The following is a 27,347-nucleotide window of genomic DNA, read 5'->3' as shown; positions in this document are numbered from 1 at the left end:
GAAAATTTTAAATTACCACCCAACCCGACATGGGACCCAAGAGCAAAAAATCGATGTCAAATGAGATTCGACATTGGACCAGTAAGGGTTAAGCCTGCTCATAAGCGCGCCTTATTAGTAGCATATTTATCTGTACTTTAAAAAGCTTGAAAAGATAAAAATGAGGTAAAAAACTGTTTTGAATTACTTTACAAAGCGGGAAAAGATAAAAATGAGGTAAAAAAACTGATTAAATTTTTTTTCAGATTCTGAATCTAGTCTTTTTAATTCGGAGTTTATCCTACACAAACGTGATTACTACATCAATAAATTGGATTACCCAAATGTAACTGTGTAAGTATGGAATAATGATATTTTCAATGTTTTTAACCTGGTATTTTATGGTCCTAGCCGTGGGGCTAAAAAATAGCAGGTCATATAGCGTGTGGCCACACTTTTGGGAAGTAGTGATTATTTCTTGAATAATTCAAGATTATGATGGAATTTGGACTACCGAAGCCATCTATTGATGAAAAAACAATTACAACATTTATCATCTAGTAAGATGATTTACTTACTGAACGAATGATGTTTTAAGATGTCATTAATATCTTACTACTTGAGGGGTTAAATGAAAAAAATCCTTAAATCTAGTATGATAAGATTTGTTGGCATTTTCAAGATGAACCTATAAAATATTAACAAATTAATATTGTCCGCCTCCGTAGTGTAATGGTCAGCACGCTCGACTACCGTTCTGGAGGTCCCGGGTTCGATTCCCAGGGGGGTCAAATAAATATAAGTGATTTTTTCACTCTAATATTATTTAATATTACCCTGGACTGGTACCTGAAGCGGAGGGCTGATCACCTTTCCTTCGTGTGTTAACGATCAAGATAACACTGTGTTTATATAATGCAGTGCCCTATGCACCATAAGGGTGCGGATAAGGGTTTGAATGAAAAAATGGACTGGTGTACCTGAAACGGAGGACTGATCACGTTTCCTTCATGTGTTGATGACCAAGATGTAACTGTGCATTTATATGATGCAGTGCAAATATGTTAAAAAATTATGAAAAATCAAGAAGTAAAAGAATATTTTTAAGGTTGGCTTTTTAGACCGGAGTTCTGAAAATGGCCGAAGCAGTCAACGTGCTAACATTAGTTGTGATTGTGTTTCAGGGATGTCCTCCGATCCCAGGCGGAGTGTTACGTACGCGCGGTGCAGTGGGTGCTCCACTACTACTACCAAGGCTGCGCCAGCTGGTCCTGGTTTTACCCCCACCACTACGCGCCCTACATATCTGATGTAGTCAATTTTAAGGATATGAATCTTACTTTTGACATGGGCAAACCATTCAAGCCCTTCGAACAGGTTTGTCCGCTATATCAAATTTTCTTATCAAGTTAACTTCTTCTAAAGGCGTTTGTGCACTACACGGAATTACACAGAATTTTACTGTCCGGCACGTCAGTTAGCATATAAAACGGATGATTGGCTTGGATTGGCTTGTGCTTTTGTCCGTCTTTCTTCCGGATCGGTGCTCTTAAACGGTGCGTGGACACGTTGCGCGTAAATTCGATCACGCTAAACTGTCGTAGTCGCTTTTACTTTTCAAAACCGGACTGCTGGACGTTAAAATTCCGTATAGTGCACAAGCGGCTTTTGAGTGATGAGTTTTAATGAATATGGAAAAAGTACAGGTTTTTTATTTCAACCAACTAATTAATTAACCATCACGCCGTAAACTGCAGCGTTAGCCAGAGAAAATAGAATGCCATACTACTCTGTCTTTGCAAACATTCTTTACATCATATAAACGCATTGTTATATTGATCATTCACACACGAAGGAAGGGTGATCAGCCTTCCGCTTTAGGTACCAGTCCAGGGTTATATTGAATAAATATAAGATTGGAAAAATCACTTATATTTATTTCACCCCCTCTGGGAATCGAACCCGGGACCTCCAGTACAGTAGCCGAGCGCGCCGACCATTACACTACGGGGGCGGACTAAAATATGGAAAAAAATGGCGACAAATATATGATATTTAAATATGTTGGAAACATAGGAAATAATACTAACAGACAGAGTCCACTACAGTTCTTATACATAGAGCCACCCTGCGAGAATACATTCAATTACTTCATAAAATAATACGAGAAAATCAGTTTGTGCTATTTCTTCGCCAAGGTGCCTGTACGGCTGTCCAAACTCAAAAGACAGTAAGGGACATTTTTTTGATTAAACGCTTTTTTTGGATTTTAGAATCTACTTAGTCCAAAAATGCAAAAAAACGTTTTTCAAAAAAAATGTCCCTTACAGTGTTTAAAGTTTGTAAAACAAAAAATGCCATTTTTTGTTTTTGCCAAGGGTTAGATTATGTATTGATCAAAAATATACTTATTTGTCCGCATTAAAAGCGTTTGTAATTTGTATTGTATTTTACAGCTACTGGGTGTTCTCCCGGCGGCAAGCAAGGAACTATTGCCAGAGCCGTTCCACTATTTGATGACAAACGACAGTTCCCCCATACTTAACTATTACCCCCTTGACTTCAAAACGGATCTCAACGGGAAGAAGAATGATTGGGAAGCTGTTGTGCTAATTCCCTTTATAGACGAGGTAAAAATATCTTCAAAACAATCAACCCATATTATTTAATTTTTTTTAAATTACCTAACGTCCAAGTGACTCTGAAATTTAGCTACGGCTTATGCAACACCGCTTATCATGACCCTACTCAGGCTTCAACTTTTTAAGTTTTATATGCCTATGCCTACTTGTGAGTGGATTTACTCTTGTTTAAAGTTACTATAAATTCATGAGTGAAAATTCTAGGTAAAAACACTCGCTACAATTAACCTATCCAGGAGTATGGGGTCGTGGTATATATGGTCGTCCAAACAAAACGTTCCTCCGTTGAGTATGGGCATACATGAAGGGCCGCGCTTATAACTAAAGCCCGGGTACATTTTTTTCTAAAATGGCACTTGTACTGCCATCTGTTGTTGTATTCAAACACTAAAACCAAACTTCAGATTATTTTTCTGTTTACTCACGATATTTTACTTCAAACGAAGTTTTGTGAACATCGTAATGACACTGTCAATGAAAACCTGTAAAATAAACCATTGATTCGATTTTTATTCATATAAAATTGTTGCTTATAGCATTTACTATGAAATAAAATTATAAAAAATAAAATAGGCTAAATATTCACTTCCTAGTTTTTTCCACAGAAACTCACTCCCAGGTTGAAAAAAGTTTTCTTTCTTCAAATAACAAAATTTATACATTTTAATATTTTTTATTTTTGTCTTTATCAATTACATGTATTTTTTATAAAAATATTTTCCTAGTTAATATTAATATGTAAATGATAATTTTCAGGTTGATTTACTAAAGGCTATGCAACCATTCTATGATAAACTAACGGATGATGAAACAAAGAGAAATACTCATGGTCCTATGCACATGTATGATTATACTCCACAAGACTTAGGTTTGATATTATTTTTTTCAATTTTACACGTAATACATTTTAATTGGAATTAATTTTAATAGAATTATGTTTTTAATTTTCAATATAATTTCTCCATACTCACATTTTGATAGATTTATAATGCAGATTTCAACAGTGGAATTCCCATTTTGAATTAATGTTTTACTCAGTAAATACCACTATTTCTTAAAATCCACTGTGACACGTGTTTCGATGCATTCCGCATCATTTTCAAACATCATAACTTTATTTATTATTATATTTACTAAGTAAAACATTAATATCAAAAAGGAAAGATTTTACCACAAAGTGACTGCCGAATCAATTAATGAAATTAGTGGAATTCTCATTAGTATTTTGTAATTTTTTTTATTGTTTAAAACATCTGTTTCTTCCAAATTAGTTTGTGCAATTTAAAAAAAAATATATTTCATTTACTGATAACACAACTTGGCCTAAATAATAGAGAGACATTGTTTTATCTTTAATAATATTTTAAACATTATGTATTTTTTGCATGTGCCATAAAAATTTGTGTAGTTGTATAAGAATTTGTGTATTTTTTGATAATATATAACACCATATTACCCGACCATTATTATTATATTACATATTATGGTATTTAGATGATGTAAGGCATAAATGTATTTGAGAAGAACAAAGAGACTCAGTTCAATTGACTTTGAAATGTTTACAATATTTTCCCCACTAACATCAAATCTAGAAATAAAACATTTTTGAACATATTTTTTCAACCTCTGATTACTAGTCAAAGACAATTTATTGATTAACTTGTAAAAGACAATTTATAGAATTAACTAAACCATAATATATGTTTTATATGTTGTCTATTCACACACTATCTGCGGGAAGGGTAATTTTACCGTTTCACTCGACTGGTGGTGTTGGGCGGGAAGGGTAATTTTACCTATTCACTCGACTCATCGTAAATTGCGTTAAGTTACTTTTACGCATGACTTTTGCGGCATCTTTTGATCTCATATCGATGTATACAGTATGGTTAAATGTTATCACTTCTTTTCAGAGATGTTTATCTCTATTATGAGCGCGAATCTGCCCGCAGATAGTGTGTTAAAAAGCGATAATATTTATGCTCTGTAAATTATCTATGATCACCGAATTTGTGGAGGGCATGTAATACTATAGATGTATGGATGTGAAGGAAGCAAGGAGTGTGTGTCAGGACAGAAGAGTGTGGCGTTCCAACCTTTGTCTACCCCTGCGGGAAAAAAGAGTGATGGTAGTATTAGTAGTAATAGTAGCTGATATGATTTTGGATTTTATTTTTAACAAAATAAATGAGGAAACAATTATTTTCAATCTGGTTAAAGTGGATAATTGAAAGTCTACTGTTCTCCATCAAAATTGCCGCCATTTGATTGATTCTCGCAGGTGAATGTCGAGCTCCCGAGTATTTCCCGGTGGTGAAGCCGTGCCACGCTCGGGAGACGGAGGTGTGGCTCGCGGAGCTGGCCGTGCCCCCCGAGAAGGTGGTCCGGGGGCCTCTGCCCAACCCCACGCGGGGCCTGCTGTACCCCGGCATACCCACTCTCAGGCATATCAACTTCAAGGTGCATAATTCCTTTCAATTATTTTAAATAAATATTAGAAATATATATTATTGAAAAGCCAGAAAAACAAACACAATAATGATTTGAGTCAACGTGACTATAATGCAAGTTTTTTTTAACATTTTGAGTGTGTCCAAATACTTGTTCACAAATTTAGATATATCTCCAATTAGGAGTTGTTTTTAACATAATTTTTTGACTTCTCAGTATAGATGAAGAAGCATATGGAAGTCTGGGCATTTACAGGGCTTACGACCGTCTTAGGCTTGGTTAAGTGATCACTTTACACACGTGTAACATTCACCAATTCTACATTAACATACAATTAAAGATTTTTTCGTTCATCGCTCGTATGATTTTTGATATTTTGTTAAAAAAAATTGAGGCATTAAAAAAAAAACATTAATATTTATTCAAACCACTTGCACTGATTTTACTATGGAAACCGCATCTTTTTTGCATATTATTTTTTTTTGTTAACAGTCTCACTTCACTAACGCGAAGGTAAAGGTATTTGACAATCCATCGAGAAATGACAATTGTATTCTGAAGATAATCCACGACAACAGCACGGAGCCCAATATTAAAAACATCGCTGGCGACCTGCTAGGAAAAGTTGTGTGGGCAGGCTGGCCTCATCTGGGACAAGCTAAGTAAGTTAACAAATACCTCATTTTATAGTGTTATTTAAAAATTTTAAATCCTGTTCCGAGAGACTTACTTTCGCTATTTGCAGTATGGCAATAAAACGTGCAATGAAATTAAGATTAGGTATCTGCCTACAACACTTTAGCGATATTATTAAGTGCAGTAGAATCCAATCCTCCTTACTGTCTCTATTGAATGCTGCCTATGTATTGTGATGTTTAAAAAAATAAACAATAGAATATTTATACCACGCACAAATTTTAATAGATGTTGATTAGTAGTTAATTTTTGTATTAGCACCAAAATGGAAATGGTGGACCACCCAGTATTTTCATAATCCTATTCTGGCAACACTCAAGAGTTCTTGGACCATAGATATAGTGAGAATAGCCAAGAGACAGGCTGACAGTCATGGACAAAACTAAAAGATGCAGACAAAACGTATCCTACAAACATCATTCAAATGACTGCCATTGCTTGCCTTACAGTACCCCATTTGATCAACCTAATTTTTCAGTACATTTTTGATTGATTTTGATTCTTACTAAACCACTTAACAGTTCAATTTTGAGAAAATTCGTCGGTGCAGGAAATCATCACCAAACAATTAGAATCTATCCGAACACTGCTCGGGTTAGTCAATAAAAACAAACACATAAATATATTTGGGTCGGGCAAATCAATACCACCGAGTTGGAATACGATTTGCCCGAGCAGCACTCCGACTCATCAATGCAATACAAACTCCTTGCCCGAGTCACGTGAGGGATAAACTGGCAACTGTTTAATGACACTCGATGAACAGAGATGGACACTTTTAAATGAAAATCTTATTTTTCCCCAGAGTTGTTGAAGTATCAAATCGAAAAACTACATTTAAGTATACGGCTGAACGTAGGGAGCATAGTTCCATCGAAGATGACATAGTCGCATCTATATCGGAGGGCTCTACCAATGAAAAGCAGTGGGAACTGCAAACTAGGACGATCATTGAACAGTGAGTCTTTTAAAAAAAATGATTGATAGCTTACAGCATGCGCAGTTGGGGATCTTATATTATATCTTTTATTTTCAGCAATACAAATCGCCTGGGAATTGACGTTGGAGATGTTACTATCATAGTGCATGCCGTCTCATTGAAAGGTAGGTCACAATTATATAAAGTGCCTTACAAAATTTACTGGCTTTTATCAGATTTAAGTTTTGTACTGACATTTCTTGGTGGAACTGCATTTTATAGAATAAAATAACAACTATGTAATTTTATTTGACCAGTAACCGGGTTTCATCGTAACCAACACCATCACCAGTCTGATGATGTCGGTTACGATGAAACCTGGTCGCTGGTCAAATAAAATTCACGCGGATAAAATTACATTGTTATTTTAGTATTATTTGCTTCTTTACGCTTATTGTGATTAATATATTAATATATTTTTTTCTATTTTAAAAGCACTGTTAACTTTTTGCTATGATAATATAACACTCTCCTTATCATTCATCATTAATTTTATGTAATAAAATAAAATTGCACAAAGAGGAAGGGTGAATAATGAGAGAGATATTTTAATTATTATTTTATTGTGTTTAACCTGCCTGTATGGCCATACATGGTCGTCCAAACAAAACATTCCTCAGACGACTATGGGTGTACATGAACGCTTGCGCTTATAACTAAAGCACGGTGACATTTATTTCTATAATGGCACTTATACTGCCACCTGTTGTTGACTTAAAGATTATTTTGAGTATAATGTTGAAATTTATGTTTTTTCTCATTTTTTATTTTAGTTGTATGTAACTTGAGAGAGATACCTAGAATTTTCACTCATGAATTACATGAAATTATAGTAACTTTTAACATAAAGAGTAAATCCACTCACGAGTAGGCATGGGCTATAAAACTTTAAAAGTTGAAGCCTAAGTAGGGTCACGATAAGCAGTGTTGCGTCAATAGGATGTTAAGTAATTTATAAAAAAATACTCTCACATGAATGTATATTTTATTACATTATTTCATCATAAATAACTATTGATATACTTTAAAGCGGTCAGGTTAGGAGTCGAAAAATTGGCGGGTATGTGTGTGAGGAGATGCATGAACGTGGAAGAGGCAAAGAATGTTTGCAAGGACAGAGTGGTGTGGTGTTCTATTCTCACTGCCTACCCCTACGGAGAAGCGGCATGATGGTTAGTTAGATAAATAACTATTGTTATTCCATTGTATTTCATATTATTTTTTTACATCTCATCAAAGATGAAGAAGAATATGGAAGTCTGGGCATTTACGGGGCTGACGACCGTCATAGGCTGGTTTAAGTTCTATAAGTTCTAATAAGTTCTACGCATTATTGACAACCACACTATTCAAATTCTTGGATGTTCTATATATATGAACCAATTTAGAAACCTTGTTCTTGAATGATTAGAACTTCACTAGAGACATCTATTGTATTTTTTTGCGAGACTTGTACGACGAGTTGCCCGTTTTGCAGGATGTCAGTATATAATCGGACCCAACAGTAAACTGGTCACGGAGGCAAAGTGGTGCACCGTGTCCAGTCCGTATCCACTGCAGGCCGTCCTGCCCCGCCTCGAGGTGGCCCCCATCTACTCCACGCGGGTCATGTCCATCCAGGACGCCCTGCCCGCCGGAGACAAGGTCTTCGTCAAGACTGGGCCCTACTATGGATGCATAGCTGAGGTATACATTTTTTCGAAACATTGTACTTGAATCACTAGAATTTCACTAGAGACATCTATTGGTGGTATCCGAGGTATACATTTTTTCATCATTCCGGTGAATACAATTTTTTTTCATATTTTTTTCTTTAATTATTAGACAGAGAAAGAAAGAGAGTACCCGCCGTTAGCGTGTTTAGCTATCGTGCTGGAGGTTCCGGGTTCGATTCCCAAGGGGGGTGGTGAAAATAAATATGATTGTTTTTACACTCTAATATTTATTCAATATTACCCTGGACTGTTCCCTGAAGCGCAGGAGTGATCACCTTGCCTTCGTGTAAGTAACAATCAAGATTACATTGCGTCAATATGATGCAGTGCCCTATGCACCATTGGGTGTGGATAAGGTTAGAAGAAAGATCTCTGAATCTCAAAATATTTCAATTACATTTTTTTTAGTGGTGAGATTTTTTCTTATATGTATGCTAAAACTGCTGAAGACCCTTATCCGGTGTGATATTGTTCAACATAGCGGTAGCTCTTCCTCAGGCATAACCATCGGCAGGTTGGTCCTGTATACAGGAATGTGAAACAATCTATGCCGACGCTGTCTTAGGTAACTATCGGGAACCTACAGACCAATGCTCCAAGTAATTTACGGATTATCGATCATACCGCGTAACTTTGATAAAAATGCGTAATCACAGGGTCTTCCGGTGCCTCATTATACCTATTATTTGATTTATTTAGAGTTTAAAAATTTAAGAATTATAGTTATGATCGCGACTGTCCTAAACCACACAATATCAAACAAAAACGTTATTTGTCAATTCAGTAGCAATCATTATACAGTATTGCGCTTGAACAATGCTCCATCTCTCTAGTCTAGTCCATTCTGCATTGCAATATGTGACGTGTGTTTTTTGAACAGATCGTGGACTCGAGTATGGTGCAGAAGTTGGGGAGAGTGAAGATCTGCGTATTCATGGAGCCCGAGCCGGTAGTCCAACCCCTCCCCAACCAGGGGTCTGCTCCTTCCACGTTCTACTTGGACACCAGAGTGGCGTCAGCTAAGAGTGGTATGTAATCTAAGACAGATTGATTTATTTATATAATTGGCGTTTAATTTGTAGAACTCCATTTTAATTTATGTATTAAATGTTAAATCAATCACTGATTTTTTTGAGCCAGTCAAAGTCCATAAATTAGAACATTGATAATTTGTTACTTTCATCATTTTCAAATCAATTTTTGTAATGAATGAAAGTGTTAATAATTTGCAGTTTTGCAAATGTCGTTATTTTTTTTTTTTTCCCAATAAGCATTTATGAATTCTTTTTTAACCCTCATCTACACCCGATGGTGCATAGGGTACTGCATTATATAAATGCAGTATTATCTTGATAGTTAACACGTGAAGGAAAGGTATTCAGCCCTCTGCTTCAGGTACCAGTCCAGAGTAATATTGAATAAATATTAAAGTAAGAAAAAATAATTATATTTATTTGACCCCCCTAGGATTCGGACCCGAGACCTCCAGTACGGTAGCTGAATGTGCTGACCATTTCACTGTGGAGACAGACTAATATATTATGGATTCTAATAATTAAAAATTACACATTAGTGAGCCACACCTGTAATTTTTTTTATTAAACTCTCCGTGCGTACTGCTCAAACCGTGAAACTTTAAAATACTAGGTCAGATAGTGTGTGGCCTATCTATATATTTTTACCTCTTGATAAGAACATCTGTAGTCCTCGAAACTAGTCATATTTACGTCAATAAACCCAAAATATGCATGAAATGTTTTTACTAAATGTGAAGTTCCCTTTGTTTTAAAAAATTTGCAGTTAAAAAATATAACACTCGTCTTATTTACAGGTGTTGCTCCATTCTTATTTTCTCGTTTGACTGGCTGCATTTTTGTGTCACAATCTTCCAACCCGGATGCTGGCAGAGGTCAGAGAGTCAACATCGGTCTCAACATCAAATTTTCTAAAAAGGTCTGATAATATTTTCTTTTCCACCTAAAGTTACAACAACTTATGAAAATCATTACATAAGTCATACACATATGATATTCCTGATAAGTAATTTCCATTTCTCATTTTGGGACAAGGGACTAAAGTTAACAAGACTGAAACACAAACAAGAAAGTTGAAAAAAAGATAAAAAATTAAACAAAAGTACCACAGGGCAAAATATAAAACAATAAACGGGTATAGTAAATAAGCATATAAAAAAAACATTAGGTAAGAAGCATATTTAAAGGAAAAAAAAAAGAGAAAATAAAACTAATCACTAACACAAATATCTTTCCATAAAATATTTTTTCAGTTCATTTATTTTGCATCCCTGATTGGGTTCTACATATTTTATGCCAGGCAGCTGGTTAGTTTGGGTAAAGGCAATATATTGTAAGGACCTTACTCTAAACTTGGTTGTGTTTATCGGCTCCACATGTATTTTGTTATGTCCTTGTGTATTATAATGATGAATCTTGAACATGTTGCTATATTCACCTTTTGCTCGTTCCAGAATGAAGAATTGGTCGGCTACACCCGCAAAGTGGATAACCGTTGGCTGTACTCCCACAAGGTTGTCGACTTGGTGACCGCATTTGCTGAGAAATTTCCCGAACTTTTCCAAAATATTAAATTGAAAATCCAACAGGATAATTTTACGGAGCAGGATCTATTTCCCAACAACGTAGGGTAATGACAATTATTTTATATATATTTATTTATAAGCAGTCTGGGCTTTTACCAAATTTTACTTATACATGCACCCACGAAATGCATTGTTTATATATTAGTTTATATATAATAGTACTTAATTAATAATGATTAAGTAAGTACTTTTCCTAAGTACTTAACCATAATTAATTAGGTACTATTTTCCTTTATTACTGGCAACCATTTTTGCAGTATAACCGCAGCTAAATTCATGTTTGTAGATATATATATATATATATGTACTGAAATATGGGTACAGAAAAACTTTTCTAAATGTTTTTTTTTAAAACACTTGTCGCAGGTATATGAAACAATGACCGTATTATACATACGTTTATGTTTTTATTTATATATTGCGAATTACTATCACTACTTTGAGTTAAACAAACATTTTCGTATTATGTTTGACAATCGCTTTCAACAACACTATTGAACCATTCTGACATTGTAAAGGCGAAAACAATAGGTTTTTTTTTTAATAAAATATTGTATTTCTATTTTTCATCAAAAATTAGTTAAATTTGTGTGATAATTTGCTTTTTAGAGAGAACAAACTCAAGGAAGTGAGTGACTGGATCAAGGCCCAACCTTTCAATAGTTGCTCGGTGCGCGCTTGCGACTCTGTGGGACTGGAACCGGAACAGATCCTTAACATCCGGGACACGGTGGCGTCGCAACAGCCTCAGCTGGAAAGCGAAAGGAAGAGGCTCAGTCTTCAAGTTAAACCTCATGTTTTATACAAGGTAAAGAATATCCCATAAAAAAATGTACACACACTAAGGACGGGAAAGGTATTTCTACCCGTTCTGTCGATTGATGCTTAAGGATGGGAAGGGTATTTTTACATCCGCGCGCTGGCCTCTTTTCAAAGGCAGAAAAGAAGGAATTTTCCAATGTTTTTATATGAATATTATATACCAATCTCTTTGTTAAGGTCTTCATTATATGTACATAATTATCAAATCCCGTCGCCAGCGGTCCGCAGGCGTAAAAAATACCCATCTGAAATGTGTTGATAAAAATAAAATTGGTTCCATTATTTAATGATTTAATGGATACATACTCCCTAAGATCCCTTGATCAATCGCGGTATATACAATATATTTGATTTTGTTTTGTTTGTTTTCATTCCATATATTTGTGCCATACTGGAGGTCCCGGGTTCCATTCCCAAGAGGGTTTAAATAAATATTAGAAATTTTTCAGTCTAATATTTATTTAATATTACCCTGGACTGGTACCTGAAGCGGAAGGCTGATCACCTTTCTGTCGTGTATTTAACGTCAAGATAACACTGCTTCTATACGATGCAGTGCCCTATGCACCATTGGGTGCGGATAAGGGTTAGAAGAAGAATATATATGTATTGCAGGTGTATTATGAATGAATAATTTTGAATATTTTCAGCCGGAACTCAACCTGGGCACCATATTACCCGACCCGACAGTCGCTACTTTCGCTCTATACGATAGAGTCATAAACGTCAATCCCAAGTCAACGGCAAGTTACATTACTTAATTTTACTTAACTTTAAGATTCAACTTTTGAAATATGACTAGTTCATACATACATACACCACTGTTATATATTTTAAATTTAAAAACGTAAAAATAAAAATTTGTCAAGACAATTGTTTCGCCTTATTACGGCATTGACAAACTACTGTCTACGTGAAACAATTGTCTCGATGAATTTATATTTTTATGTTCTTTACAAATAAAAACCATCTAGTTTTTTGTTTGTTGTTAGCCGTAGACAATTTGTACAAAATATATTACAAACGTGTAACTCCACCCTTAAGTACATAACAGTGTACTTCAGGGTGGAGACTGACCGGAGCATTTCGTCGTAACGAGCATTCAGGCAGTCAGTACAGCGAGCCGAGCGCTCCATCCATAGTTTCGGATGCTTGCTGACGGTCGCCGCGAGCGATGTTACGACAAAATGCTCCAGTCAGTCTTCACCTTTATGATTAAATTTATTATATGAAGTGCAGTCCACCAAAAAATGTCATTACAAAACTTGAATGCTTTCTTTAGCCTTATTTCTTCTTCTTCATCTTATTCCTCAATGCTGAGGGTTGTGACCCTTGCAGTAGCAATGACTCTTCTCCAGTTATCCCTTGAGTGCGCTGCACGTAGCGCTCCAACCACTGAGGTGCCTGCTGCTGCCTTAATCGTGTGGAGCCTTATTTAGTTGGTAGTTAATTTATATCTGTTTTGTGTAGGTGCCGCTGGGGTTGAAGGGGACGGTGGTCGCAATCAGCCAACTTCGCCCCCGGGGAGATTCCGTCAGTCTCTCGGACAAACTGAACACCGAGCCCATATACCAAATTCTTTTCGACAAACCTTTTCTTGGAGGAATCAACTCGGACGGAGTTGGGGATAATAGAATGTTCAAGTATGTCGCCATATTTATTTATTTTTCATGACGCACATAATTACAATTTACAGTAATGTTGCCCTCACTGGGTTTTCCCGTGTCGAGGGCACTTTTTGAATACAACATTTTGAGTGTGTCCAAATACTTGTTCACAAAATCTGGATTATCTCCTACTACAGGAGTTATTTTCATATTATTTTTTGACGTCTCATCAAAGATGAAGAAGAATATACATGAATATATAATGTCAGGATTCGGACCTCACATACAAATAAAAGAGTTTGCTCAGTAAAAAGCTTCATTTTATCTCACCAATAGATGTCTCTAGTGAAGTTCTAGTGATTCAAGAATAATGTTTCAAAATTGGTTCATATATATAGAACTTCAAAGAATTTGTGTATTGTGTCAATAATGGATAGAATTGGTGAATGTTACACGTGTGTAAAATGATCACTTAAACCAGCCTATGACGGTCATCAGCCCCGTAAATACCCAGACGTCCATATTCTTCTTCATCTTTGATGAGATGTCAAAAAATATTACACTCTTTTAATACTTATTCAATGAATTTTCTCTATTTTTCAGAATGCAAGGATTTAATTTGCTGAATATAACACATGGCCGTTCTTTGTTTAATAAAATGAATGATAAGGTATGTTATTCTATCAAATATGTGGTTGTTATTTATTATTATGAGCAAGGGTAGGCAGTGATAAAATAATAGCACACCACTCTGTCTTTGCAAACATTCTTTGTCTCTTCCACATTCATGGATCTCCTCATACATACCCCCTGATTATTTCGACTCCTGACCTGACTGCTTTCAATTATTTGACATACTCGATCATGCCAGTTTTCCTCCGTCTTCCTCTGCTACTTTTTCCAGCGTCATTGAAACACATGTCACAATAAATTTTAAGAAATAGCGGTATTTACCAAGTAAAATTTTAGTAATAAATGGATAGATATTGCCACAAAGTAACTGCTGAATCAATCTGGATTATTTCCAATTATAGACATCTCATCAAAGATGAAGAAGAATATGGAAGTCTGGGCATTTACGGGGCTGACGACCATCATTGGCATCACTTTACACACGTAGGTAAAGGTTTTCTGGTTTAAGTGATCACTTTACTTTACTCGCGTGTGTAAAGCGATCACTTAAACGAGCCTATGGCTATCGTCAGCCCCGTAAATGCCCAGACTTCCATATTCTTCTTTATCTTTGATAAGATGTGAAAAAAAAGTTAAGAAATTCTACATTTTTATATGTTTTGTATGAAAATTTCATTGTGAGGAGCATTTTTTCTTGTATTTATTATGAATGTTTTACAGGCTGTGATCAATATCAACCCATCTCCTTCAAACAACCGTGCCGAAGGATTCAACATACTGAGACATAATGATGGACATAATTCAGCATTCGCAAATTACAACAGGTAATTAACACATTAGTTACGGCAATGTTTTGATAAAACTGTATCTTGAGGCGGGCGACATTAGACAGCTGTTTTATTATAATACAAGAATGCTCTGAGGTTGAACTCGAAAACAATACAAAAATGGTTAAATGGTCTCTAACGTCTCAAAATAAAATCATGTTAGTCCACAAATCACAAAAGTAAAAAAAATGTTAAAAACACTAATAAAATATTAGAAAATAACAACACAGTTTAACAACCGCCGAAAACTCAAAATCTGCGAATAAAAAATGATTTATGGGCTTTCCCCACACGCGTTTATTGCTTTGTAAGTACCAACTGCCGACTTAAGTAAAGGACAATGATCTTTGTATTTTATTTCATTTTAGAACAAAGAAAAAAACGCACCGTCTGTATCCATTGTTTAAAGTTAATTTGTAACATTTCCTTCAAAACAGATTACGACCATTAGCTATGTTTTGAACCAGTAAATATCAGTATTATTTTTTATATTACAACGACATCTATCCACTACACAACAAAAGCAAAAAGGCCAAGAGATTAGAAGTTTATGACGTGTTTTTTGTATACTAAATTGAAGGTAGCCGAAATGCACAAAAATGTGCACCCCGCCACCACACAAGGTTTCTGAAACGCACAAATATGTGCACACCATACACAATGTGTTAATGCAAACATCCATAACCCACACACTGATGAGTAAATAAGTGTCTTTTCTGTATATTCAAGTTGTAATAATAATAAATGTTGCCAGTTGAAAAGTATTCATCCGTTGTATACAATTATTTCAGTCCAACCAAGAACTTTAAAGAGCCGAACGTTTTTCCGGGCGGAAATACACAACACCCCCCTCCGCCCCAAATGGTCCAATCTGCGCCAACGGTAAATAAAAAATATCCTAATACTATTTCTACTTAATACATGTATGGAATGTGCACGCTATAACCACAAACCGTAAGATTTATCACATCAACATATATATGCATTATATTATTGTGCATTTATATGATGCCCTTTGCACCATCGGGTGCAGATAAGGGTTTAAATAATAATGAATTTAAGGTTTTATTTCAAGAAAAAAACCCTCAAATAATAGAGCAAATATTAGAAAGAAAGAGTAATAATAATAAAACCCTTATCCGCATCCAAATGGTGCATAGGGCACTGTGTCATATAAACGCAGTGTTATCTTAATCGTTTATACATGAAGGAAAGGTGATCAGCCTCCGCTTCAGGTACCAGTCCATGGTAATTTTGAATAAATATTCCTGTGAAAAAATCACTAATATTTATTTTACCCCCCTTGGGAATCGAACCCGGGACCTCCAGAACGGTAGCTGAGCGTGCTGACCATTACACTACGGAGGCGGAGAGAGAAAGAATATTAGAGTAAAATTTGATTTGATAAACGGGTTTACAAAACTTGATTTATCAATTGTTCAAATGCGCTTATGTCAAAATTATGCAAATTGAAATTACGCCAATTTTTGGAGTATTTTATTTTTTTAAAGATATTTAAATTTTGTCCGCCTCCGTAGTGTAATGGTCAGCACGCTCCGCTACCGTTCTGGAGGTCCCGGGTTCGATTCCCAAGGGGGGGAAAATAAATATAAGTGATTTTTTCACTGTCATATTTATTCAATATTACCCTGGACTGGTACCTGAAGCGGAGGGCTGATCCCCTTTCCTTCATGTGTAAACCATCAAGATGACACTGCGTTTATATGACGCAGTGCCCTATGCACCATTGGGGTGCGGATAAGGGTTTTATTATTATTATTTTATTATTAAAGAGAAATATTTGTGTTTTTATTATTTACACAAATATTTCAATTACATACCATTTCTGTGAGCCTGAGCGGCTCATTATTAGAAATAGGTATCAAATTGTGGTAGAGTTGGTTCGAACGCTGACTTAAGAGTCCGCGACACTAACCACGGGACCACAACCCGAGTATTCTCACTCTATCTACAATATAATAAACATTAAGATCATAGTTTGGGAATACGTATGGTTCTTCTTTTAACTTGACCTAAATTAACACTCACAAATCTGTCATTCACACTGTATAGTTAAATCTCCTTTAATTAATGGGATCTAATCTTAAAAAATACCTCAAAAAAAGAAATGACAAATTTAAAAAATAATTCACCGATTTTCCATATGCAATATCGGCATGATGATTTAAAAAAATAAATAAATAAAAAAGGCTCTTTTGAATTTTAAATGACTAGTCTTCTATTCCATTCTTTCTAGTCGTCCACCTCTGTTTGGCTACCGTGTTGGAGGTCCCGGGTTCGATTCCCGGGGGGGTAAAAATAAATATCGCCGATATTCACTCTCATATTTATTTAATATCACCCCGGACTGGTACAAGAAGCGCAGGGCTGATCACCTTGCTTTCATGCAATTAACGATCAAGATAACACCGCGTCGCTATGATGCAGTGCCCTATGCACCATTTGGTGCGGATAAGGGTTAGAAGTCTTCTGTTCTCTTTTATGAATGTACTTGAAATAGACATTTCACCCGATGTTTGTACATCGTGTAATTTTTTAAAATTATTCTTATAGTTGTGTATTCATGCATATTATCTTAATTGATTATTTATCCTATATAATTTTTGGATCATTTCAGATGCAAACTACTGTTGATGATTCCTATACACAGCTTCTGAAATCTTTACTTAAAATCAGCGAAGCAAATAACACTGTAGCCCAAGTAAGTTACCTGTACATGTGTATATCTATTTTTTTTTTTTTTTTTATTCATTTAATTAATATATTTACATTTTTACATATTTATAACATAATAACATTTGAATCATTTATACATATGGAGAACTTTTATATTTCGATTCGCTGTGCCTCTCCATAAAAGAGTCTGTGCTCTTGTGCTTTGAAAGGGACTTACACTCGTGGTTTAATGTTATATAATAAAAGATATAATAGTTTTTTTTTATATATTTTTTTTAAGATTCAAATGTACAGGAGCTTTAATTTTTTTCTTAAGGATTTTTATATCATCTATTTTTTTTATTTCTTTAGGGAGTTTATTGAAATGTTTGATTGCCAAATATTTGAAGTTTTGCTGAAATTGCTTGGTGTTGCATTTTGGAGTAGAAAAATCGTTTGAGAATCTCGATGATAAATTTTTTGTTAAATTTAAATAGTTGTCACCCTTTAGTATTTCAAAAACTGCGTTTTTTTTATAAATGGATTCTATATTTGGGACTTAAAATTTTTTGAATAATAATTTTGTTAGAAATATTTTTTTTTTTTTAAGTTGACTTTAATTATGGTTTTCTGTACTATTTTCACTGAGTTCAGTATGTTGTTGTATGTTATATCTATATCTTTGTATCGTAAATTAAATCTGCAGTAGAATCCTTAACACATTGACTGCTATGGCAATTTTCAGAATTCTGGTCTGAAAAGCCAATTATTTAAAAAAATATCTTGATTTTGCATAAATTTTTTATAATTATATTTTTAAAAAAATATTAACCTTTTAAACGCGTTAACTTTGTTCCTAAGAGACGCTCGTGCGCGGCTGTATTTCGCCGTTTTTTAAATTATTACTTTTATCATGTATTTAGTTATGAAACGATTTATTTTCCTAAACAAAAATGTTCAATGGGATTCATTGTGCCTTTTTGGTACTCTATAATACACGTGTGTCACATTATTCTTGAAATATATCGTAATATAAACAAATTAGATCGTAACATAAATAAATCAAAGCACGCATCGTGTGTCACTCTTACCCACTGGCGATGCGTAGCGTCGAGAGTGAGACAGATATAGGGCATGATTATGGCGCGGACTAATTACCGACTGCAAGAAAAATCAGGGATCTGTTGTTTTATTTATCCTTGTGATATTACAAATTATTAGTCAGATATTTCAACAGATGTCATAAGGCCGAGGATTGACGTATTATTTTATCCAAAGTTCCACACCATGAAAAAATCCCTCCAAGTTGAACTGAGGTTCGAAACTTGGAGCAAAGTGAAAACACAAACGCTTATGTCAGCCGCGTATGGGGCATGTCTTGTAAAAACACAAACGGTTATGCGAGCCGCGTGGATCCGGTTAATAAATTTTCTTTTCATGTAAGCCAGAATTGATTTTTTCATTCTCTTTTCATGCGCCATCTATCCATATTAGCACTGATATACTAGGAATTTTATTGTAGCTGTTTGAATATGGCAAGTAAACACAGTAGGAGATCAGTCATAGTCGGCGTCCTAGCAAAGAACGCAATCCTAGAGTTATCTCGTAGTTGGCAGTCAATGTGTTAACTTACTCTGTTGCGCTTTGATGTTATTACTTTTAGATTCATACTAGACTTTTGAAAAGGGTCTTCTTTACATGTGAAATTGTGGATTTGAACGAGGTTAAAAATAAAATTTAAAAAAAAACTAACTAACCATCACGCAGCTTTCCGTAGGGGAAGACAGATGGAAAATTCTCTGCACCACTTCTGCACATTTTTCACATTAATGCACCTTGGATTGTACACTTCAATCAGAATTTCAATCAGAGCAACCTTCTTTGCATGCAAAAACTTAATGACAGAATGCGGTTCGTACTTAGCGGGAACAACAAGCGGGGCGCCCATCGCAAATGGGTGCTGCGCCTACACTGAGCTTGCTAGCGAGATGCCGTTTATGCAGTGGGGTGGAGGAAGGATCAACAAACACGACAGTGTTACCAGATTTTGCGTAGCGTAGATTTTGGTGACCTTGTTTTACATATGCCCCTCATAATTTGTGGCACCCCTGACAGGAAGTCGTCTTCAATTTATTCAATAATTAATATTTACATTACAAACTAACAGTTAAGGCCTATACATAAAATAGTAAGCAAGAGACTCTTGTTAAATATGTAGAAGAATCCCGCTTCAGAATACTTCAGACACATGGAATGTCCAGTGTGATATTGTTCAACAAAGCGGTAGCTTTTCCTACAGGCATAACCATCAGCAGGTTGGTCCTGTATATAGGAATGTGAAACAATCATGCCGACGCTGTCTTAGGTAACTATCGGGAATATACAGACCAATGCTTGGGATAATTTCATGATTATCGATCATACCGCACAACAATCAATAAAAATGCGTAATCAAATACACATTCCAAGTCTTAGATATTGCAACCAGACTGACTGACCAGACGGAGACGGATTTCACAATAATAGTTTGGTTGTTCTTCCCGCAGCCTCCACACCCGCCATTGGACGGCAGATTCCCGCCCCCGTTTCTGGACAATCTTGGGAGCAGTAATCCCGGGCCGCCGCAGAGCCAAAACTTCTTGCAGATGGTGTATCCTAATAACACCATTCCCCAACCCCTCGTTCCGCCAATGCCCAATGTAAGTATTTATTTGATAATGGTTTATAAATACAGTGGAAACCTGGAAATTCTAACTAATTGGTCTGCTCGGATTTTAATAAGTTTGAATTAACCTAGAAATTTGTAATACATTATCTGTGTGTTTTCCTTTGGTGTTTTTTCTTGTTCATATGGTTCTAATATTAATGAAGTATCATATGACGTTGTTTCTTTTAACCCTTTGAACGCATAAATCGACTAAAGTCGCCCGAATTTTTTTCCCCTTCGACGTGTAAATGGACTATGGTCTATGGCTTTTACGAACCATGCACATGGCTTAAACAAATAAAAGGAAATAAAAGGAATTTTATTGAATACTTTATTTTTTATGGAAAATTTGCATTTTTAATTCAACTTTTATTTTTTGCTTAACGCGTTCAAAGGGTTAAGGTATATGTACATACATTATTTTCAACTTTTTACATTTCAATCTAATATATATTACAGTACTTGAGTAGCAATACAAGTGAAGTTCTGTATACTTTATTAACTTTTAATGTCCCAAAGAGAAGATGGACAGAGTTAGGACATGCCCTTAGAATTCCACCTGAGAGCATTAACTCCTCGTGTCTCTTCTTCCAACCTCGAGGATTCCGGCACCTTGGAAGACCGCTGATGACCATTCACTAACTATACTCAGCGGAGCTTGGAGATGCCGGACTGACCTGGGAGGAAGCCCAAGAGATGTGAGACGAGACAGTTACTTGGAGACATCTCCTCGTAGGGGGCGAACATAGAAGAAGAAAGAATAATGTCTGTTGCTTTCCTTTCAGGTTATTCCGGGATTCAATCCTTGTCCAGTTCCCAAGATTCCCACCCAGCAGTTCTACAACAGCAATACCAGCGACAGAGTTGCACCCAGCAATCTCCAGCTACCCTTCCCGCAGATGCTCATTGAGAATGAGAACAGGAATATACCTCACTTCCAAAACGTATGTTAAACTATCTTCTTTATTGTTTTTGTAACCGATAATTATTTATCTATCTTTATTCCGATCCTCAAGATGAGGTGTACATGCCTCTAAAATTCATATGACAAATACAATGAAGAAATAAAATGTAAAAAATTATAAATAAACACTTATTTTTTACCACTTTTGAGTACTATATTTTATTTTTAACAACTAGTTTCGTAAGCAACAGATGCTTCTATCTACAGTTTATATTAAAAACCGTAGATGAGGTTTCCATAACTAGTCGTCAAAAATAAAATGTAGTATGCAATTGGTAAAAAACAACTGTTTTATTTATAATTTAATCTTGTCCTACCACAAACTGAATGCCAAAACAATAAATAACATAAAATGTGAAAATAACATTATTTTGTTCTCCCGTTCACATTCGCCAAATAACTTTCTTAATCATGCTCTCGCTATCCATTCGCTCCACATGTCCACACCACCTTAAAGAACTTTTATTACTAATCTTTTCAATTATCCCTAGTTCAGCCTTTCATTCCTTTCTAATATTTTTGTTTTCGATTCTGTCATACAACGATTATATGATGATACACGGTACATTATCAGTCTTTTACATGCAAATGAGTTTGTACCGTCGTTATTTTTTAGGCTGTGCTAAGCAATAATGGAGGGATTCCAAAAAATTCGCAATCCAGTCCTAAAGTTCCAGCACCATTTATTCCGTTGCAAGCCGTGACAAGACAAAGGTAATTTAAAAATAAAAACAAATAAAAAAAAAACAAAATACAATTATTTTTGTTGAATACCTTTTTTTCATATTTTAGAAGCAGCGCTCCCATTGGCAACAAAAATTATAAGAAAAATTATAACAAAGTTGATCAAGTTAACTCGGTTATTGAACCAACAAGGGAAGTGCCAAATGTTCCACTTGTAGCTGCTCAGGTATGGATTTCATTTTATTGTCAATTGCCAAATAACATTTACTTAAAGTAGTACATATATGACATGAGCACAATATTAACACGTTGTCGTCGGGACACGGCAAATGCCGTTTTTGTCGACTGTCGAACGCGTTGAAGGGTAATTTGCTACTTGGGTGCTAGGCGACAGTCTGTCGACGTTATTTGAGATGCCTTGTCCGGATTGGCTAGTGTGCCGCTTGTAAAGGCGTCGCCAGAAATCTAGAGTTTTTATGCGATCTCAATCTCCAGTTTAGTTTGAGTCATTTCACGTATTGGACTATTTTTCATACCCCTCGCACTGTTTTGTTTACTGTTTGGTATTTTATTATTTGAATATATTAGCATTGTACAAATAAGGAATGATACCTCGGAGGAGAAGACTATTTTTTAGAGTTTACAATGCTTCTAAAATTGTAAAATACGGAATACTTAATTAAAAATTATGATTATAATTTATTTTTGATGATCAAATGTCATATATGATTTCTTTGAAAATTTCAATCGAAAATATTATTTGGTTTTGATATTGTGTCAATTTTAAGAAAGTAATATATTTTTGCGGTAATCGCGAAAAACATCTGCTACAGGCTAGAGTCTATTGTTCGAAGCGCCCGACTACAATGTGTTAATGAACAAATATACATAACCTTTTCTGTTTCAAAAATCTTAACACATTGTTTGCTGGAAATGCTTATTTTACATATTTTTTTGAGGAATAACCTGCAAAGTCTCTTACTTTTAGAGGCTTTCTGCAGGTAGGATAGTAATGACAGGGAAGGTAAATGTGAAAAACACATCCCAAACACCCAGACCAACTGAAAATAAATCTTTCTTGAATTTATTTAGCAATTGGCGAGAATCGAACCTTCGTCGCCAGTTTCGCAGTAGAGCGTCTACCCAACTACGCCGTAGCACCTGTCTTAAAAGCGTCTTTAGCATATTGTTTGTAGAGAGCGGAAGACGCTTACAAGCATTCTATTTGCTTACTTTGGTAGAGCGCGATATGCCAAAAAACTTTGTACAGATCGGATCGAAACTTTGTACAAACGAACGAGACAACTACCTTGATTGGCTGCCCGTAAGCTACTGCTGACGCAAGTCTCGACTCAGTCCATTACTAGAAGCACAACTGAGATGGCATATCTCGCGTTCCTTTATAACCAAGTAAAGTAAAATAAGTGAGATGTGAATACCGTCGCATAGCTTTTTTTTTTAGCATGAATAAACCCATGTCAATTTTTTCCAAATTCCCACAAAATATCTTTATATTGTGCCTGATAAGTAGTAATTGTTTAAAAAAAAATCTTTCAATGCGTAAATGTATTATGGAGGATTACCTAAATTTTGAACTTATTATATTTATGGAGATATTAAAGTTATTACAAGCAATGTGTACTAGTTACACATCAGCGGAAAGGAAGGGTTAACGTTTTGCAACAATCTTCAATATTCCCTTATCTGCATATTTGCTAACTTATCAAGAGCACATTATAAATACATATAATCTTATTTATAACAACTTGTGAAGTATTAAGTAAACATTTATATAGTAACCTTGATTAATATTACTATGATTATTTTTTTTAAATGGAAGTATGTTCTCTAGGGATGGAAAGACTGACAAAGATATAGGAAGAAGAATGAATGCTGGGAACAGAGTGAATGGTGCACTAAAATCAGTTATGGCAAATAAAAGCCTTTCAGCGGAGTCCTGGTACCAAATCTCATATATGAAAGTGAAGCATGGAGTTGCCAAAAGAAGGATTCAAGGAGACTGAATGTAGTTAAAATGCGATCTCTTGTGCGGATGAATGTGCGGTAAAAAGATGAATGGTGATACATGTAAAGAATGCAATGCTGAGATAAGCATTATGGATAAAATTAAGGAAAGTGTGTTGCGATGGTTTTAGCATGTGAATCAAATGAGTGAAGAAATAAGAGTAAAACAAATGAGCCGAATTTACCTGGAAATAGGAACAGGGAAAGATGGAGGAAAACTTGGCATGATCAAGTATTTCAACTATACTTTTGTGGGTTGGAATAATTGACGGCTATGTGTGAGGAGTGGCATGAATGTGGGAGAGGCAAGAATTATTTGCAAAAGCAGAATTGTGTGGCATTCAATAGAGGGAATTCTCTCTGCCAGTTAATTAGTTCGTTTTATGATAATTTAAATAAAATTTGTATGTTTGTTTTCTGCAAATCGATGCGCCTAAAAATAAATAAAGTACGAATGTTTTGCATTGTGACGATGGGAGTTGGGTTAGTATGTAAATCAATATTTGTGCGGATTTGATTTCAGAACTGTTGTTGTGTGGTCCCGGTATGGGCGACATTTCGCAATTCTCGCTTTTTGGTTTTTTATAAAACGTTCTGTGGTTCCCCCAACAATTGCAATAAAGGCCTTCAATGCAAGAGACTTCTCTCCTTTCTTATAAGATGAAGTCGCCCACCCCTGCCAGGTTTCTGTGTGTCTCACAACACCCATTCACTCGATTTACCATTCGTCATTTGCTCAAAATATAACCTTTTCATATTTTGACAATTGAACACACAAAAATTATTTTGAATTCAAGATCCATCTCTTAGTATGCCTTCCACAACTTTTAGTCTATTGTATCCGCCTCGATTAAAACAGGTTCTCTAACAATAAAACCTCATTGGTATTTGCAAAACCTAATTGATGAGCATCATCATTTTAAATTACTACATACCTGTATTTCAGCAAAATAGGCAAAAATAGTTATTGAATTACTTTAGGGGAAAATCATTAGGTAGTATTACGTACTAACAAGGGTATGAGTGGTTTATTTACAAACATACTAACATTACATGCTACACAACTAGAGGAATGTTCTCGGATGCCTTCTTTAGAAATTAGTTTAAAAAAATTATAATTTTGGTATTGATAATCAACGCACTAAACTCCAGTCATAAAAAAATCATTTTTGTTTTACATATGTATATCATTAATACCTTGGATAACACTATTTTATGTTCATACTTGCTGTTTCATTTTTTTTACATATTTTTTGCATAATTTCTCTATTTATAAAACAACAACAAAAAAGCCAATCATAAAAATATATGTTCCTAAGATATTAAAGCCACTTATTTGCTAATTTAATATTTAATGTATGATTTAATTAATATATTAACTTAAGATTATCACAAATTTAAACAATTCTGAAAGATGCAAAGACACAGTTCAAATTCAAAATTCTTGTAGTTCTATTTTTTAATGCAAATATTGGGTAAAAAAATATATATGGCAACACAGGATCTCTCAATGAGGAACACATTAGAAATATATTTATATTTACAACTTGTGAGATATTATTTAAATAAATTATATAAAATTATGAGGTGACACCATTTGCACCATTACATCTTATAACAAAAAATTAAACAGTCACTATAAATTGACCATAAGGTAATCTATGCATTTTTAATTTAAATTTTACTTGTTTTGTGCCACTTTTTCTTGAAATCCATTGTGAAATCACTGTATTTTTGTTCCGGTGTTTAATAATGATCCAGAATGTATTGAAAAACGTGTCAAATTCATTTAAAGAAATGTGGTATTTTCCAAGGTAATTTGATTTAAAAATAGATAATACGATACATGGAAATTAATTTTGTTATAAAATTACCTTGTATCTTATTACAACTTAGGTAAAATAATTAGGTTTTATGTTGACATTTTGCAAGCAAAGAAAAAAGTTTGAGTCATAATAAGATAAATAATATTAGTTTCACGAAAAAAAAAAATCACAAAGTTTTGTGCCTCAAATATTGATTATAGAAAGTTTCATTTATTTATCTAAGTGTTATTTTTAACACAAGTATGTATTCCGGATTTCTTATTGTCGCAATATATGTTTCAGGTAACAAATGCAGAAAATTCATCCAAGAAAAAACCTAAAAAGAAAAAATCAAGGATCGCCGCCAACTTCCAGCCAGCTCAATAAATTTCATTCCATGTTTTATTCTATGTGATCTTATGAATACTAATGAATTACCTCGTGTTATTTGTGTTCTTGTCACTGTTCAAAGCTAGTAATATGTAATTGTATTATAACGTAGACGTTGAGTTCATTTCGATACAAAATATTTTTAGATTAAATTACAATTTTACTCTTTTTAAGTGGACTCTTCGTTGTCTGTGAGAATGCCGCTTGTATTTATTTATCTGTGAATAATGTTTTTATACACAATTTTTAGTGCTCTTATTATGTCGTCATACTACGTGCCGCTATTGGTAGGGTTGTTATTATTATTATAATTTTAATTTGACTCAAGAAAATGACTTGAAATTAACGAATAGATAATTTTGATTTACTTTGTAAAAATGAATCATATGTATGTATAATATGTAACAAAATCTAGCGAAAAATTCTATGTTTTACAATACTAAAATTAAATAATACAAGTATTTTTATTTGGATTTTGTAAGAGATCTTTATAAACTTTTATCTTTAGCTTTTTGACTGAAAAAAAACATTTGTCTGCAATTATGTATTTTCTTTCCAGATGATATGTTTTGAGTTGTGGAATGATGACACTAAAGATGAATGATATTTGCATGACATTTGTAATACCCTTTGAGGTAATGTAAAATTTGTGTATTTCCTAAAGTACAAAGTTATAAATGAAAAAACAATATAAGTGTGTATTAATGTAAGAATAGATCACGTTAGTATCTAAGAGGTAATATTTTCTTTATACAATTTCTCATCACTGATGTACAGTCGTGTAAAGTTATATTTTAGCGAATTGTCTCATAAATGTTAACGCATTATTTCAATGGTATGGTAATCAATCAAATATAACATAATATTTTATCTTTATTTGTTTTTATTAATCACCCCTTTTTACCTGCTTACAAATACAATGATGAAATAATATAGGTTCATTATTTTACTGCATATTTTATTATAATGTACAGATTATGTTGAATTGTGTCAATAGACTTTATTGACAAAGATTTGTACCGGAGGTGGAATCACAGTGAGGACTGAAACATTTTGACATCTCAACATAGATGGACTCATAGAAGAATATGGAAGTCTGGGTATTTGCTGGGCTTATGACCCACT

General features: G+C 34.5%; 1 protein-coding gene across 4 annotated transcripts in view; it reads left to right on the top strand.

Annotated features, from left to right (window-relative positions):
* Positions 1-27,094, top strand: part of LOC148300197 (5'-3' exoribonuclease 1-like) — a 36,790-nt gene extending 9,696 nt beyond the window's left edge. Inside the window, exons 9-32 of one of the 4 annotated variants that reach the window (XM_088275120.1) lie at positions 246-333; positions 1,164-1,356; positions 2,436-2,609; positions 3,378-3,489; positions 4,903-5,081; positions 5,565-5,734; positions 6,574-6,726; positions 6,805-6,872; positions 8,225-8,433; positions 9,343-9,490; positions 10,294-10,415; positions 10,951-11,126; positions 11,692-11,890; positions 12,555-12,647; positions 13,375-13,547; positions 14,115-14,181; positions 14,865-14,968; positions 15,763-15,853; positions 17,610-17,693; positions 20,194-20,346; positions 21,140-21,298; positions 21,935-22,032; positions 22,111-22,228; positions 26,136-27,094. In XM_088275120.1, coding sequence (XP_088131246.1) covers positions 246-333; positions 1,164-1,356; positions 2,436-2,609; positions 3,378-3,489; positions 4,903-5,081; positions 5,565-5,734; positions 6,574-6,726; positions 6,805-6,872; positions 8,225-8,433; positions 9,343-9,490; positions 10,294-10,415; positions 10,951-11,126; positions 11,692-11,890; positions 12,555-12,647; positions 13,375-13,547; positions 14,115-14,181; positions 14,865-14,968; positions 15,763-15,853; positions 17,610-17,693; positions 20,194-20,346; positions 21,140-21,298; positions 21,935-22,032; positions 22,111-22,228; positions 26,136-26,219 — 3,215 coding nt within the window. In that variant the 3' untranslated portion in view covers positions 26,220-27,094. Of the gene's footprint in view, positions 1-245; positions 334-1,163; positions 1,357-2,435; positions 2,610-3,377; positions 3,490-4,902; positions 5,082-5,564; positions 5,735-6,573; positions 6,727-6,804; positions 6,873-8,224; positions 8,434-9,342; positions 9,491-10,293; positions 10,416-10,950; positions 11,127-11,691; positions 11,891-12,554; positions 12,648-13,374; positions 13,548-14,114; positions 14,182-14,864; positions 14,969-15,762; positions 15,854-17,609; positions 17,694-20,190; positions 20,347-21,139; positions 21,299-21,934; positions 22,033-22,110; positions 22,229-26,135 lie in introns of all 4 variants that reach the window. The other 3 variants (XM_088275119.1, XM_088275122.1, XM_088275121.1) reach the window with 3 other exon arrangements.
* The last annotated feature ends 253 nt before the right edge of the window (positions 27,095-27,347 follow it).

Source organism: Brachycentrus maculatus, unplaced genomic scaffold, assembly GCF_059751285.1.
Source record: "Brachycentrus maculatus isolate JH-2025_06_01 unplaced genomic scaffold, ASM5975128v1 h1tg000792l, whole genome shotgun sequence".
NCBI lineage: Eukaryota > Metazoa > Arthropoda > Insecta > Trichoptera > Brachycentridae > Brachycentrus > Brachycentrus maculatus.
Note: the sequence above shows the minus strand (reverse complement) of the source record. Positions and strands in the feature narration are given on the sequence as shown.